Genomic DNA, 15764 nt, shown 5'->3' on the forward strand with positions numbered 1-15764 from the left:
TCCCTGAGGAGAACACAGTTCTGTAAACCTCTGGCTGAAGAGGTCACTCTCTCGTGGTCCAGTCTGTGTTTACTTTTAGTCGGAGCTCTGTCAGATTAACAGAAAGTGTCCGTCAGGTCGCGCGAGTCTAATCTCTCCATAGGAGACTCAACACTGTGACAGTTCCCTAAATGTCACCGTTATTGTAGCCACGCTGCACGCACACCAGACAGTTGGAAGTAAGAGCATGCTCCTTCACATCTTTTTTAAATAATAATTTAACCTTTATTTGACCAGGATAATCCCATTGAGTGAATCTCTTCTACGAGGGGGTCCTGGTCAAGATGGCAGTTTAAAAGTTTCATACCAACACCAAATAAAAACACAAATAACAGACTTGGGCTGCACGATATGAGGAAAATATGCGATAACGTTGTTGAATATCGCGATAACAATATTACTTGTGATAAACAGTGTACACAGTTCTGCCTTTCTGCTGCATTCAGTATTCCACTAAAATACAACAAATTGCTTGTTGCATTCAAAATTAAAGGAAATTATTTTCCAAATTTATGTTAGTGAACAAATTGAACTGATCACAAAAGGCACCAATGATAAGAAGAATGATAGTTAAATTTTAAAGTGTAATGTTTCTACTGATACTCTCTTTCAACTAACTAAAACCAAATGTAATATCGCAGTCTTTCGCGATGTGTTTGTCGCACAAGCTGACATAGTGATGACGATAAAAAATATGACATATTGTGCAGCCCTATAACAGACTCATAAACAGAACAACAAAAAGTTAAAAACAACATAAAACATTTCACATAAAAGAGACTTAAAATAAACAGCAAGTTGCATCAACCGGAGAATTTTCATTCAGTGCCTGGACAGGTAACATTCAGCGCTCAAATAATCCTTAATCCTGTTTTAAAATCTTGCATGCTTATAAAATAATCTAGTTTAAAATGTCTGTCTGTGCTATAAATATATGCATCTGTGCTGTGCTATAAAGTTCTAAAGATTCTGGGTCATTTGTTACATAGCGTGCAGACGTTAGAGGTTTTTAACTAACACGCTTATGCAAAGTATTTATGTTAAGTAATAAACAGGATAGGGTCAGTGCTGTTGTCACAGTTGACCCTTTAACACCAATTCTGCAGTTAGATTCAAAGTACCATCTTCATCGCCCTCATTATACAACACTGACCTGCAGCCCAGAGGGAAGCCGTTTTTCATTAGCATGAGCTGAATGTTTTATTAAAGCCACTGCCCGGGCTACAGCTGCATTACCAACCGAACCGATGCGGACGATGGTAGAAATCGCTCTTTTCCACAGTTGATTTAATGCATCTATAACCTCAGAAAATATCCATATGAAACTGACTTCTTGAGTAATTTAACATGACACTTTGAATTAGGATTTAGCAACGTAGCAGCTTGATATTTAAAGTAACCAAAAGAGAGAATCTCTCATACAGGTAGACAGTGATGGATGTACTGTACCTGCTATAGGCCACCAGGCTTCCTTACTGATGGAGTAACGGCGTGCTAAATCTCAACCAATGGCTGTATTAGCCTGTCATTGTAATCTCTTGACATATAAGTTTAGTGGTATGACTTTTGGCACCATTAGCATGGCTATGCTACTTAGATCCGCCAGGTTATGACAACCTAGAGCTTTTTTTTTTTTAGAAAACCGCTCTGAGAGAGAGAGAGAGCCCCGCGGCTCCTGTCTGAAGCATGTCATCGTCTGTCTGAGGGATAACTACCTCGCCTTTGTGTGCCTTAGCGGTAGACAGTGTCCTCCTGCTCGTACAGCGCTGAAATAACTTTTAGTTCTGCCTTAAATCAATTGACAGCGGTCATCACAGTGTCCAAAATTTGACATGACTACTGGGTCCCTTGTCTTTTGCAAGTGCATTTCTGCACAGAAAGACAGTGTGTCAGACATGCTGGCACTCTGGGGTATAGTGTAAAGAATGAAAGCTTCCGTTGTACGTTGTCATAGCTGATTGGCCATCTATATCAACCCGGTATCACGCCAAGCCCGTTATAGACCCGCCTGGATAGTGTCAGAGGATAGTGTGTCAGTGTCACGTTTTGCCTCTCTGTGGCAAGAATATTACACATGTGTATGAAGGTCCAGTACCGGCAGGGGGGCAACAAAAACCACTCACTTAGGTTTAGGAAAAACATCATGGTTGGGCTTAAATAAGTATGAAAACTAAGTGCAATACGTAGGGAAACAATGTAACATAAATACGGAAAACACGTCACAACCGTCTTTAACATAACTTGTAAAACAAAACACCGGTCTCCTGGTTGAAAGTCGTGTGTTTCTTAGACACATCCACCTCCCCACTCACCCGCCATCAGCGGTCTTTCTCCCTTTTTATTCTACATCACTAGCTCTGAGCGTAATATATTTACGTTGCAGTCAGTACAGACTACATGGCATACACATGACACAACAAAAGGGAGAACAGCGTTCTTATTGCAGGCTTTTGCCTTGCGCATTATCGTGTCATCCATACACCTGTTCATGCAACTGGGCTGTCTACAATACGCCCAATGCAGTAAGTCCATGATATTTTACCTTACAAAATCCTCTTATCACATTTTTGATTGATTTTGATTAATCTGTCTCAATCAATCACTCATTTGGATGAATCTTTTCCAGTCTGGACTCACCACCCTCTGACCAAAATGTCAATTTGGCACACATGATATTGCATAATTTAGTAGGCAACTTGCTGTGAAGTTGGAGCAGGCTTTGGTTGAATGCAGGTAAAAAAAAGACCATGTGGAGAGCAAAAGAGGCGGAACGCATTGACCAAAATGCAAACTGGGAACCCCCCGGCTATCGTCTGTCAATGTTGAGCTTTTTTATCAGTTTAAAGTGATCTTGTAAATTGTCTACTTGTGAAACAATCCGGTCGTACACGTCGTCTCTCGACTCCAACTCCAGTTTCGCATCTCAAGTTTCTAAATTGGCACTTGACTGTTTGTAAAAACATCTGTGTGTTTTCATAATCACTTTATTACAGCTTTTACATCTGGGTTAGAAGTATTCTATTGTTCAATGTTTTTGCATTGCAGCTCCCATTTCTCTTTGTGGGATGGATCCATTGCATCCATCACTTTAGGGTGTCCGTTATAGTCAAATGATTAAACTATGATTTGTTTTAAGCCATGAATCAGATGTATAAGCAATAAGAGAAGGAAGAAACAAACTGAGAACGTCCTTAGTCTGCAGCCACTTTAATCTGTGTTTGTTATGCGCGAACATTCGCTTTTCTCAGCAGACCGTTGCATGCTCTCTGTCTGTTGCCCACCCATGGCACTGTTGTTTATCAGTTGCACTGGGTTACCACGGTGAAGAGCCAGCAGGTTCACTGAAATAATTAAAGGTCAGCGAGCGGTGCGAGAGATGAGGCCGATGTTAATGAGGCCTGCATGCCAGGCGAGGAGACAGAGGAGGGAAATGGCATGGGAAGCCAGACGCAATGTACAGTAAACATTACCATGCCTCCCATCTTGGTTCGGCAGCACACTTATTAAATTGCCTGCAGATATGGTCATAAAATTGGCAGTGGTTGTTTGAGAACAGCAAAATTCATGGCTTAGAGAGTGTGTTGGTATCAGTTGATTTGTTTGTTAGCATAGAGAGACATGTTTCCCCGCAGTGTAACCCTTAAATTAAGTATAACCCACATGTTACCAAATCCTATAATATCACAAATAAAAAAGTAAAAGCCAATATATCTTACTGCACCATAGCACAGAGCTGAGGTGACTCAGTGACTCCCTGGCCAGATGCTCCACACCCACACACACCTACATCAATGTTTGACCGCAAGATATAAACCAAATGCTGAAGCCTGCTATTTTATAGCTGTGTGATAAAAGATGTCCCTGTTGGATCTCTGCAATAATTAACTAACTTATCTCAACTGTTAAAAAGTTACATTTTGAGGTCAAAGGTTTCTTAATTCCCAATAAGGCTCACAATTGAATCCTGGAAAATCTGATACAGTATATTTATATGTGTTTATAGGAATTAAAGGGATTGTTGGGGTTTGGGGTTGTATGAGGTTCTTATCCATAGTCAGTGTATTACCTACAGTGGATGACGTCGGCACTCTCTCAGTTTGGAGAAGCAGACAGGAGTTACCGCACGGAAGCAAAGCAATGTGCTGCTGTGGACGGGGCCGGCAGCGAAATGTATTTTAGCCACCTAAAAGAAAGGCCCCGTCCACAGCAGCACATTGCTTTGGTTCGTGTCTGTTTCTCCAAACTGGGGGCGTGCCGACCGTCATCTACTCTAGGTAATGCACCTACTATGGATAAGTACCTCACACAATCCCACTTCCAAACCCCCAAACTATCACTTTAAAGCAAAACCTGGCACAAAGCTTTGTACACAGCCATCGGTAGCAGAAATGAAAAAAAAGATGTTTGCGTAGTCTCCAGATGTCTGTCCTCGTCTCTCTACACTGTGTGGTTGTATGTGCATGTACCACTGTATAAATCTGGCACTTTGTCCGTCTCACCGTTTCAGATTGTCCTGCCTTCCCTTATCACCTCCCTGACACTGCCTCTAGCTCGCTGTCAGAGCCCCCGGGGTTCCCTGTGTCCTGTCAGAGCACCACTGTGCCTGACTTTCATTAGCCAGCGCCCCACAGGCTCTGTCACACAGCGTAAACACACCCCGGTGACACACGGGCAAAACCGAGCCGTTGCTGCCCGGACTCGCGGCAAACGGCTGTTTTGTCTTTGTGGCTGCCAGCGGCATCGTACAGCAGTGTTGTCACGATGCCAGAATCTTTCCTAAAAATGTCTAAATATATTGATACTGCTTTGATACTGTGGTAAACAAGGAAAAAAATGGCTTTGTAGTACCTTTTTTGCAGGAGTTTTCAAATCAGTTTTGCACTGAATTGGTCCTGTATTTGACTCCTATCACCAGTTCTGCAACCAGTTCGTAAACTGGGATCCACTCCAAACGTTTTTTGCACTTACAGCAGTATCAAAGAAGGCAGTAATCAAATTTGGTTGTCGTGCAACAGTGCTGCACAGTAGCTCTCCACCGACCCACACTGGACTGCATGTAGGGATGCTGTATCAGGATTTTCACAACATAAGAAGCATAGAAAGCGGCTACGCTTGCCAACAGTTGAGCAGATGGTGCTGAAAAAGGGTTTAAAGAGAAGATGGATAAGCGAGTAGAGGTTGTGTGGCCACGAGAAACATAGTCCTCTTTTTCAGTCGCCCTCTCTGTATAAGTTTGAAGCAATCTCTCCACACTCAGTATGGTTCATTCTCTCTTTCTCTTTCTGTCATCCTCCGGTACTGCTGTTCATCCGTCCGTCTTGTTTGTTTTTTGCCTGGGCGGCTGTGTGTGTGTGTGTGTGTGTGTATGTGTGTTTCTTTGGGGCATTGTTATATGGGGGTTCATGTTGTTGGGGGGGCGAGTAGGTTATGCATCCAGGAGGGCAATGCTTCAGCAGTTACACGGAGTCGCTATGTACTCCCACGACGAGCACCACTCCAGCGCCCCCTACTGCTGGAGCGAGAAAGGTAAGGGGGCTTCGGCCACAAACCATTCAACTGCTGTCCTGCTGGTGATTATACGTCCGTCCGTCCGTCAGTCAGTATGTCAGTCCGTCCTGTGGCCCTGTTCGTCTAAAACATGCCTAGAAGTGCTTGTCCCGAGGTGTAGACGCGGGGTGATACCATCTATGCAGCAGTGCAAAGTGTATGTTTTGCAGGCCACATACAGTACACAGCATATCCCCCTATAAATAGTCACACAAAATTGCTTTCATTTTAGTCTGACGTGTATGCCACCCATCTGTAGTTGTTGTTACATAAAGTCTGCACAGTGTGTGACATTAGGCCGGGCATGCAGTGCTGCACATCGCCTGGCTCTGAATAATTCAGACATGCAGCAATACAGAAATACTTTTATGATGGAGGCTTTAAGTACACAACGGAGGACGTGAATGGGTAGCACTCTAACAGAGTTAAACCAGTTTTTGGATTTGGTGCAACTGCCAGTGTGTGTGTGTGTATTCTGGTGTGTGTCTGTCGGTAAAAGTGTGTATCTGTCTGCGTGTAGATACATGCAGTGTATCTGAGTGTGTCACCAGGCCGCTGAATATAACATCTGTGCATTTTCAGTAAACAAAGAGAAGTGTGTGTGTTTCTGTCGATTTGTCTCTTTATAATGACAAAAATCACTTTGCTTCTCAGTGTGTCACATCTCTTCCTGTGTGTTCAGGTGTTTTACGTTACATACAATCTGCAGACAAACCATATGTGACCTTTATAGGAGTATTTGTTTCCGCGCTCCTTATCACTCTCCTTCTCGTTACTGTTTTTCTGTTTAACGGCTTGTCCTCTCATACCGCCATTCTTTCTTCTTTTCCCACCACATTGCTGTTCTACCTTCCTGTTTTCTCTCTCGCCATCACTTCCTGTCTCTCTCTCCTCTTGCATCGTGTCCACCCCCTGTGCCGTGCTGATGCGTTTCGCCACAGAGAGTCGTGAAAACTCCTTCAGCCGCTCACGCAGCTCCAGCGTGTCCAGCATCGACCGGGACACCAAAGAGGCTATCACCACGCTGCAGTTCGGAGAGTCCTACGGGCGCAAGAGTGACGCCCAGCCCACCCCGTGTCTGTGGGTGGGCACCAGCTTAGGCGTGGTCCTGCTCATCCCAATGTCCATTCCCATCGAACACGAGGAGAGGATGGAGGAACCGGTGACCATTGGCCCCAGCGGTGAGTCCCAGTGAGACAGGGTTTCATCACGAAGGTGTTGTGAACCTTATAGATGCTCCTGGTCACCTTAACCATAGTTGTACGCATAATTTCCTGCACAAACAGGGATTATTACCAACATTTCCATTGTGCTCACTTCTGGTTTTTCCACCAAGTAAGTAGAACTGCTGGCTTATTACTTAGTTGCGACAAATGTTCCCACATTTGGTGATTACAATATTATTATAACAGATAAAAATAATGGCCAACTTTAGAGACAGATAAGACAGATAAGATGTAATAGATCAGAATTGTTCTAATGGAAAATCCACTATACACCCCAAAATCCCTGTAATTAATCTATTGAAGGATTTAAAATTGCTTTCAGCCTCGTCAACAGCAAAAATTGCTTTCGGCCTGTAAGGCAAAGAGATAATGAATCAAAAGTTGAGAAGGAAGACCACAAAATAAAATCTAAATATGATATCAAAATTGAAACTATTCACCCAGCACTACAATTGAGCCATAAACCTATTCAGTGGTATTGCGTTTTCAATCTGTTTTATTGAATTTCTCCTCTCCCCTGTGGGTTTGAAGCTGTAATGATTATGATGGTTTTATGCTCCACATGACGGACACAAAGCCTAATGTGGATTTTCAATGTTTGAATGCGCAGTGATGGAAATAGAGTAAAGGGAATGTGCTGCATGTTCTCCATTTCCCTGTTGTTTAGCCATTTGTCATGAAGCTTGCTCAGTGGAACACAGCGGGATTTGGATCATAGACCTTTTTATTGCCATTCTGTTGCTAAGGCAACAGCTATATGGTCCAAGTATACTTCCTGTCAGCTACTGCATTAACAAACTGCAACAGGAAACAGAGTGCTCCAGGGATGACATGTTTTTATAGGCCAACCAGGAAGTTAGCATCGCCCTGGGTTCCCTCGACAAAAAGCCAATGGGATATTTCCATTGGTCTTTGGATTATTGCAGAAAATAAGCTCTGTGGCAAACTAGCATACAGCGTTATCAGTCGCTATAAGCACCATAGATGTGGGTCAATAGGGGCCTACTACACCCACCAGTAGGTTTATCATTTATTCACTTGGTAGATCACTGAAAGAAGGTATAAAAGAACATGACAGCGACCTCTAGCGGCCGTAGTTATTACGACAGGAGCAGAAGCTGAAGTCTGTTGTATAGAGAATGTGAAACTCCATAAGAGGTGGAGGTCAGGGATGATGGATGTGACACAAAACACAGGGTTTTCACCCAGGAGACTGAAGTTCACACCCTGTGTGAAACAAACATTGTGTTAAGTTTCACTTTCACTTTTGAAACGTAGTTATTTGAAGCCAAAACACTGTTTTTCCCTAAACTTAAGTATGTAGTTTTGTTGCCTAAACCTAAAGAAGCCTTTTTGTTTGTGTTCAAAACGTAATGTTTCATGCAGTTTTTACAACATGTCAGAACGTGTTGCTTTTAAGTTTCACTTTTACAATGTAGTAGGTGTAGTAGGCCCCTGACGACCCACATTTATGGTGCTTGTAGAGACCGATAACACCTGTTTAAAAGCCTGATAACAATTGAATCAGGTGCCAGCCACATCTGCCGAATGCTCCACCAGCTATTTGCTAACTGTGTCTCTCGAGTGCAACGGGTTTATCTGAGCTTTTTTGCTGAAAATAGCTGCATCTGGTGTTCAGTAGTTGGCCTTTTGTGAGGCACATAACTGTGATGTGAACTAGCAATTTCACAAATAATGATATAGGGTCCACTCAGCTTTCATCTCAACTCCACTTAAGTGTTTGACACAAAACACCCACTCAGACATATGAGAGAAATGTTGATGCAATACAAGGCTTTTAAATTAAGAGCAGGTAATTTCCCCCACTGTGTGACGCTGAGTGAGCAGCGTTTGAAAGTTCAGCTCTCTTAGTCAGGTCTTAGTCACACTTAAGGGCTTCTAAAACTATATTTATGTCAATTAGAGGAAATTGTTGTCATGGAGAACTCTGATGGGCATTTGTCATGCGTGATCTTGCATTGACTTCCTTCTGAACACAAGAACACGGATAGGTATTTGCAGTTACGTTTTGTCTGTCTAAACAAAACTGAGCCACTCAAACATGCATTACCCGTCCAGAAGCCCTGCTGTGTGAGGAAAAGGTCTCTTACTCACAGTTAAAACATCAATAGACCCAAAATCCCATCCCTTTGAAGCAGGAGTTGTTCTCTTGAGACTGAACAAGAAGCAAGCTTATTACTGGAACGTCACAGATTCAGTTCAGAGGAAGAATTGGTGAACAGAAAGGCAGGTATTGTTGAACTCTCCCTGTGTGTTTTCAAAGTGCTCCTGTGGATGGTTTCTTATGCAGTAAATGTTGTATTTGACCACATTATAAAAATTGTAGTTTTCAGACTTCATGTTTTTCCTCTTCCCTCTGCTGACTCTTCCCAAACCCTTCCAGGCACGGTCCTGATGCTGAAGGGCTCAGTGTTGCACCTTAGCTTCTTGGACTGCATGGGAGCGCTCATCCAGAGTCCCTACGAGGTCTGGCGGGACCTCAATTTCTCCGAGGACTCTGACCGACAGTGTAAGCGTAAGCTGGTCCACTTTTCACCGTCATCCTCCCAGGAGACCCTGGGAGAGGGACATCTGGCTGTGGCATGCTCCGAGAAGCAGGCCAAAGTGTTCCTGATGCCCTCGCAGTCCTGCCTCTTCGTCCACAACATCACTGAGTCGTCCTTTGTGCTGCGAGCCGACGTGGTGACTGTGTCCAACAGTGTGTGCCTGGCCTGCTTCTGTGCCAACGGACACGTTATGACACTCAGGTATAACCTACACTAAACTTGCCTATTTACCTGAAATTACCCGGTTACACTGTATTCTCAATTTGATGTATAAGACCAGGGCTACACAATTAATCATATAATAATGAGATAACAGCTTTGGCCTTGACAATTAATTAGACCAATTTGAGTTGCATATTGACGCTTTGCATTAGAAGGCTGATGCATTAAATAAATTGCTTCCTTATCACAGGTAATCTGTGAATAGTGTGATTAAATTATTAGTATTTAATTTGAACACACTGCGATTAAATGGTCTCAGTTTCTCAAACACACCTCTGGCCACAGACAAGAATATTTTCAATGCAGAACAAATCTGCACATTATGTAGCTGCACTACAGTGTCCATGTAGGAATAACTCCTTTCTGCTTGGATGGATGTGAATTGGTGGTACCACTGTCCTATGTTATTGATATCGCTTACCTCTATGAATACAATTAGATTTCATGTTTTTTCATGTGATTTCAATTTTGACATTTTATTAATAGTTGTGTTTCCAACCTTGGGTCCAGGATTTGTCTGCTCTGAGGTTGTCGAACTTAGATTTGCACATATATAACTAAAATCATAACAGCACACTTACTGATTATACAAAAGTCTGTATGTAAAACTATTTAAAAACCACCTAGTAGGCCACATTTTGTTTAAACCTGGTATTTTACAGATAATAATCAAGCTATACTATTATTTTTAGTACTATACTATTGATAGAATTAAATTAAAGTGGTAGCTGCATAGGATTGTTTCCGACTCGTGCGATCCAAACAGAGTGTTGTTAAGTCCAAAAGTCAAAATTTAATGAAAAAAATAGATATAATAATTTCCAAAATGTACAGTTTTATTTATTTGTTGTTGGGGGCGGTAGTAGCCGGAGGGTCCTCAGTTCAAGTCCCCACATGGACGAAGTACGGACTGTGGACTGGTAGCTGGAAAGGTGCCAGTTCAACTCCTGGGCACTGCCGAGGTGCCCTTGAGCAAGGCACCGGACCCCCAAACTGCTCCCTGGGCACAATATAGTAGCTGCCCACTTTTCCTACTACTAGGATGGGTTAAATGCAGAGATTGTACAATGTACTGTGTGACAATAAAAGCTGATTTACATTTACATTTTTATTTAGCCTTTCAAAAACAACATTTTCACTGTGGTCAAAAACCTATTTGCACACAAAGGGAGGCCCGCACCTGTATTAAGAGGGCAGTATAGCATCAATCTAACAATACCATAAATTACATTTATTTAACCACAATTACAAAAACATCTATTTCGGCTCTAACACTATTATAGTAAATTAATTAACATTTTTATATAGACTAATTATTTTTAAGAAATAAGACATCCACAGAGCTTTTAGAAAGGTGCCGAATAAAAGTACAGCTTTTCCTCAAAAAAAATAATAATTTGGGAATTAATCATTTTAAAAATGTTGACAGGTCCAAAATGAATGTTTTGTTTATATCTGTGGAAGATATCTGACGTTTGGCTCCCACTTCAAATTTGATAATCATGATTATTATTTCTATAATCACATTGCCCAAATGTGTGGTTTACTTTTATTATGGTACAGGTGTTCCTGGTGTCTAACTCTGTCTTTTATTATTCTCGCTCTGCCCACAGTTTGCCCAGTCTAAGACCGCTGATGGATGTCAATTACCTGCCTATGACTGACATGCGTATTGCAAGAACCTTTTGCTTCACCAACGGGGGGCAGGCACTCTATCTCAGCTCCCCGACAGAGATCCAGAGAATCACATACAGCCAGGAGATGTGTGACAACCTGCAGGTCATCTATCTATCTATATATACAGTATACATATATCAGTCTGTTTATCCATCTCCCTCTATGACATGCAGCCTCTCACAGTTTTACTTTTTGCTTTAACATTCCAGTGAGACCGTTCTAATCAGCTTGATTGACAATTTGTATCATCTCACATTTTGGTTCAGAGTTCAGAAAAGTATTGGTGCTATTAATAAGTGAAGAGAAATGTCACAATTGTCATGTGTGGTTTGAACTCCACTGGGTTGATTGTATTAATATAGTTTAACAGTGTGTGTGCGTGTAGACATTGGCATGTTTATATACATAGATTTATTTTTAAGAGCCATCACTGTACACTCTCTAATGATAACAGACGTCAGTGGAGCTTGTAACATGATGCTGCCATAGTGCCACCTACAGGCGGCAGCAGGTACTCAGATTATGGTCTGGTTCTCCCCAGTCATTGAAGAAAACATCCTACAAACGATGACCAATGTGTGATCAACAAATATCAGCAATACCTCACTGTTGCAGTGTTTTAAAAAAGATTGTATTAATTGCTTTTTTTCATTTTCATTCATTTCAGGAGATGCTGGGGGAGCTGTTTACACCAATAGAAACACCAGAAGCCCAGAACAGAGGCTTCCTAAAGGGCTTCTTTGGAGGAAATTCCCATAACTTCGACAGAGAGGAGCTCTGTGCGTTTTTTCTCTTTTTCTCTGTATGAAGGGTTTCATTCTAGTGTGTACTAATCCATATAAAAAAAATTTAATTAATAAATCAATATCTAGAAGGAACTGTATGACTAGCAAAGGGCTGAAACTCCATCATAGCTAGAATAGTGACCCAACATGTGCTTTATTTCTGCTCCTCCCGTCACTTCTCTGTTTACCTGATGTTGTTGACAGTTGGCGAGGCAGCAGCTGGGAAGGGCTCTCGGAGTCTGGCCCAGCACATCCCTGGGCAGGCGGGGATGGAGGGCATGAAGATCGCAGCTAGCGGAGTCGTGGGTGAGCTGGCACGAGCCCGCATCGCTCTGGATGAGAGAGGCCAGAGGCTGGGGGAGCTAGAGGACCGGACCGCCCTCATGATGTCCAGCGCAGACACCTTCTCCAAACACGCTCATGAGGTAAAAGAAAGATTATCAAAAATTCATAAACAAAATGTTGCACACGACCAAATTTATGACAAAAAATACTGATTTTTAAAAAATGCTACATACAACACCTTCAAAGCAAACTTTTAAAGAGGATCTATTATGCTTTTGTGCATGTAAATGGTCTGCAAAGTGAAAAAGCCCAAAGTCCACGCCAAAGGGAGTTACTCCCCCCCACAGAAACACTGCTCCTGAACTGCCTGAAACGCCTTGATTGAAGTCCTGACTTTTCTTCCGTAACGTGGTGATGCCACCAAGTAACACATTTGCATAATACCTGCCTAGCGGCTAGTTTGGCACGTCCTCAAACAAAGCTTTTGGTTGACCGATCACAACAGAGTGGGCCGGCTTACCAATCAGAGCAGACTGGGCTTTTCAGGAGGTGGAGGGTCAGGTATGGTATTTTACATTAAAGCATGTAAACATGTTCTTGTAGAAACCCAAAATACAAGTATGCACCTGAAAATATGCATAATCGGTCCTCTTTAAAAATGGGGTGTTATTCCAGAGGAAAGGAAGCAGTGACATCTTGTTATTCCTCACCATCAACACTATGTGACTTTTTGTTTTTACAGCTGATGCTAAAGTGCAAGGACAAGAAGTGGTACCAGTTCTAATAGCAAAGAAGACTGACGCTGCCCTTGGACTGCTGGGAGCTTTATGCCGGAACAGGGACTTTCACTCTATAAATGAGAGCAATTAAAAGAGAGACTCAAGAGTGACTTTCTCTTTTACGGCTTCTGGACGGGCTGCGGCACCGTTGAAGGACGAGGACGTGTTAGTTCCTTGTCTAGACACGTAGTGATGAGAGACAGGAAGAGAATGGCGAATGGCGGCATTTAAGGGACTGAAGATGGAACTGGAAATATCCGACAAGTCTGTCTGTGTGTTTGGTTGTGTGTGTGCGTGTGTGTGTGTGTGTGTGTGTGTGTGTGTGTGTGTGTGCGTGTGTGTGTGTGTGTGCGTGTGTTTGTGTGTGTCTGTGTGTGTGTGTGTGTGTGTGTGTGTGTGTGTTTGGTTGGGTTTTCAGGACCTCACTGTGTAGATACTCAAAAAGTTAAGAAACCAACAAGAAATGCATGAAACAAAAATGGATGACTATTAAAAAATATCCAACTGCCATATTAATAAAAAGCAGCATGCTACTTTAACAGGAGATACACAAATAAAAAGTTTTATTTAATGATGTAAGCCAACAACAGAAACTATGAAAAACTTTATATTTTTTGAAATATTGACAAAAAAACTATATATAAAAAGGGAAATGTATACCTGCATCGCTATTAAGCCAAAACTTGTGTTCCTTTCCCTTTTTTTTAATTTATTTTTGGTTAATTGTTTTTTCTTAGTCTCAGCAAATATTTAACGCCACAATATAGATGCACATAGTTAGCTTTCTCTACACACACTTAGACTAATGTTGATGTTCTTAACAACTACTCTGGGCTGCACAGTGCAAACACAAATCAGTAGTATTTTACACTTGCCTGTGCGCACTCTAATCACACTAATTTCCGGCTGCTGCTACTTACAAAAGCATTAAATGACGATGAGGAATATCTCACTCCCCAACTACAGTTGTATGAAAACAGAGAACAGACTGGTGTGAGACGTATTCAAAGGCTCTGGACACAGTGTGTTTATAGCTATATATACTATTCACGTGCCATAAAAACAAGACGAGTGAATGCACTCGCTGTAAACTAACTAACAAAGAGCTAATATTGTGGTAGTCATCGTGTGTTTGATCAGAACAGATGAGACATAGTGCTCGGAGTCGGCCTTAGAGGGCATTTATCAAAGTCAAATAAGTCAGTTTTCTTTATGAAAAAATAAGAGGGTGTTTTTTTAATTTATTTTTTGCTGGTTCACCATTTCAGTCTTTAGCTGCCTTTGTCAGAGTTAGGTTGTGTGAGTGTGTGTGTGTGTGAGAGAGAGAGAGAAAGAGTGCCACAAATGTTAAGCAACTCTTTCTCCGCCAAAGCAATCAAAAATGAATGACACCCTCCCATCTCTCTCCACCTTAGAAGTTGTGGTTTTATGCGTTTTAAACCTGAGCGGTCCTCTTTTCATGATCACAAACAATAATTTTAATGATTGTCAATAACGTCTTTGTGACGGGAGTACGAAGAGGAGTTCATAACCGCCACCTTGTGAATCAGTAAAAAGGTTCAGGAGAAGTAACAGTATTTTTTTTTCAGTGATGTTCAGATGTGAGTCAGTGAAGAAACTATGTACATGTGTAAAACATTCACAAACGATTTCAACTGAAGGTTCTTTTTTTTCGTTCAATATTGTTCTTGATGACTATGATATCCTCTTGTCGCAGTCCTATATTTGATGGTGATAGCCTCTCTCAACCGAAGGCTGTTGTATGTTTAAAAACAACAAAAATGTTTCATGATACATGGTCGTGTATCATATTGTGATTGTGTTGTACATGTCGATGGGTAGCCACATGACACGGGCAAACAGCATTAATGAGGAGGATATTTTGTACTTGTGTATTTGTCTGTATTTTGAATTGAAACCAAACAGAGGATTATTGATATCCATTTCTCACACATCAGGCCTTTATGCACACGAGCATTAACACGTAGAAAGTGTTGCGCCTTGGTCATGTTGACGTCACTCCCACGTAAAATATGCACAGCGACACATGCGCTCAAAACTTAAAAAATATAACAAGTATCTGCATCGCTAGTCATTTCTGCCTGCTTCCTGTCAGGCTCCTTATTAGGCTTTACAGTAAATGGCCTTCAGACTCATTTGTTTTCACCAAACCCAAGTCACCTGAGATCCTAATTCACACGGATTTCAGGAATTACACATGATTTGATTCAATGAGGTGTCTTAAAAACATGTAAAAAAAAATAATACATTTCTCTCCTATCTCTGTACCGTCAATGAGATTTGTGTTCAGTGCAGTTCTTTCAATGGCAGAGAAAAACACACAAAAAAACAAAAAATAAAATAATTAAAAAAAAAAAAATCTGACTTCTACTGACAGGGTGTTTTGTTAGTATGTTTTCAGTTTGTATGTTTTTGGTTTTTATATTAACTGTACAGCTCAATCTTGGAAGAAAGGTGAAACAAAACAAAAAAAGCTAAAAGATAAAGACATTGTTGGGATATTTTTCTCTGTATATGTTGTACCTGTTACTGCTGGTACTGTATCTGGTATTCTGGCTCTGTCTAAATCACTGGAACTCTGTCGTTCTTCACACTGTAGTATCCTGAAAAAAGCAT

General features: G+C 41.6%; 2 protein-coding genes across 2 annotated transcripts in view; one reads left to right on the forward strand and one right to left on the reverse strand.

Annotated features, from left to right (window-relative positions):
* Positions 1–15764, forward strand: part of LOC141782038 (syntaxin-binding protein 5-like) — a 193845-nt gene that overhangs the window by 154026 nt on the left and 24055 nt on the right. The window contains exons 24-30 of the mRNA XM_074658049.1: positions 5464–5565; positions 6528–6767; positions 9217–9580; positions 11215–11380; positions 11946–12057; positions 12268–12488; positions 13091–13125. Coding sequence (XP_074514150.1) covers positions 5464–5565; positions 6528–6767; positions 9217–9580; positions 11215–11380; positions 11946–12057; positions 12268–12488; positions 13091–13125 — 1240 coding nt within the window. The remainder of the gene's footprint in view (positions 1–5463; positions 5566–6527; positions 6768–9216; positions 9581–11214; positions 11381–11945; positions 12058–12267; positions 12489–13090; positions 13126–15764) is intronic.
* LOC141782920 (uncharacterized) overlaps positions 1–15764 on the reverse strand; it is an 84117-nt gene that overhangs the window by 3483 nt on the left and 64870 nt on the right. The window lies entirely within an intron of this gene.

Source organism: Sebastes fasciatus, chromosome 14 (genome assembly GCF_043250625.1).
Source record: "Sebastes fasciatus isolate fSebFas1 chromosome 14, fSebFas1.pri, whole genome shotgun sequence".
In the NCBI taxonomy this organism is placed as follows: Eukaryota; Metazoa; Chordata; class Actinopteri; order Perciformes; family Sebastidae; genus Sebastes; species Sebastes fasciatus.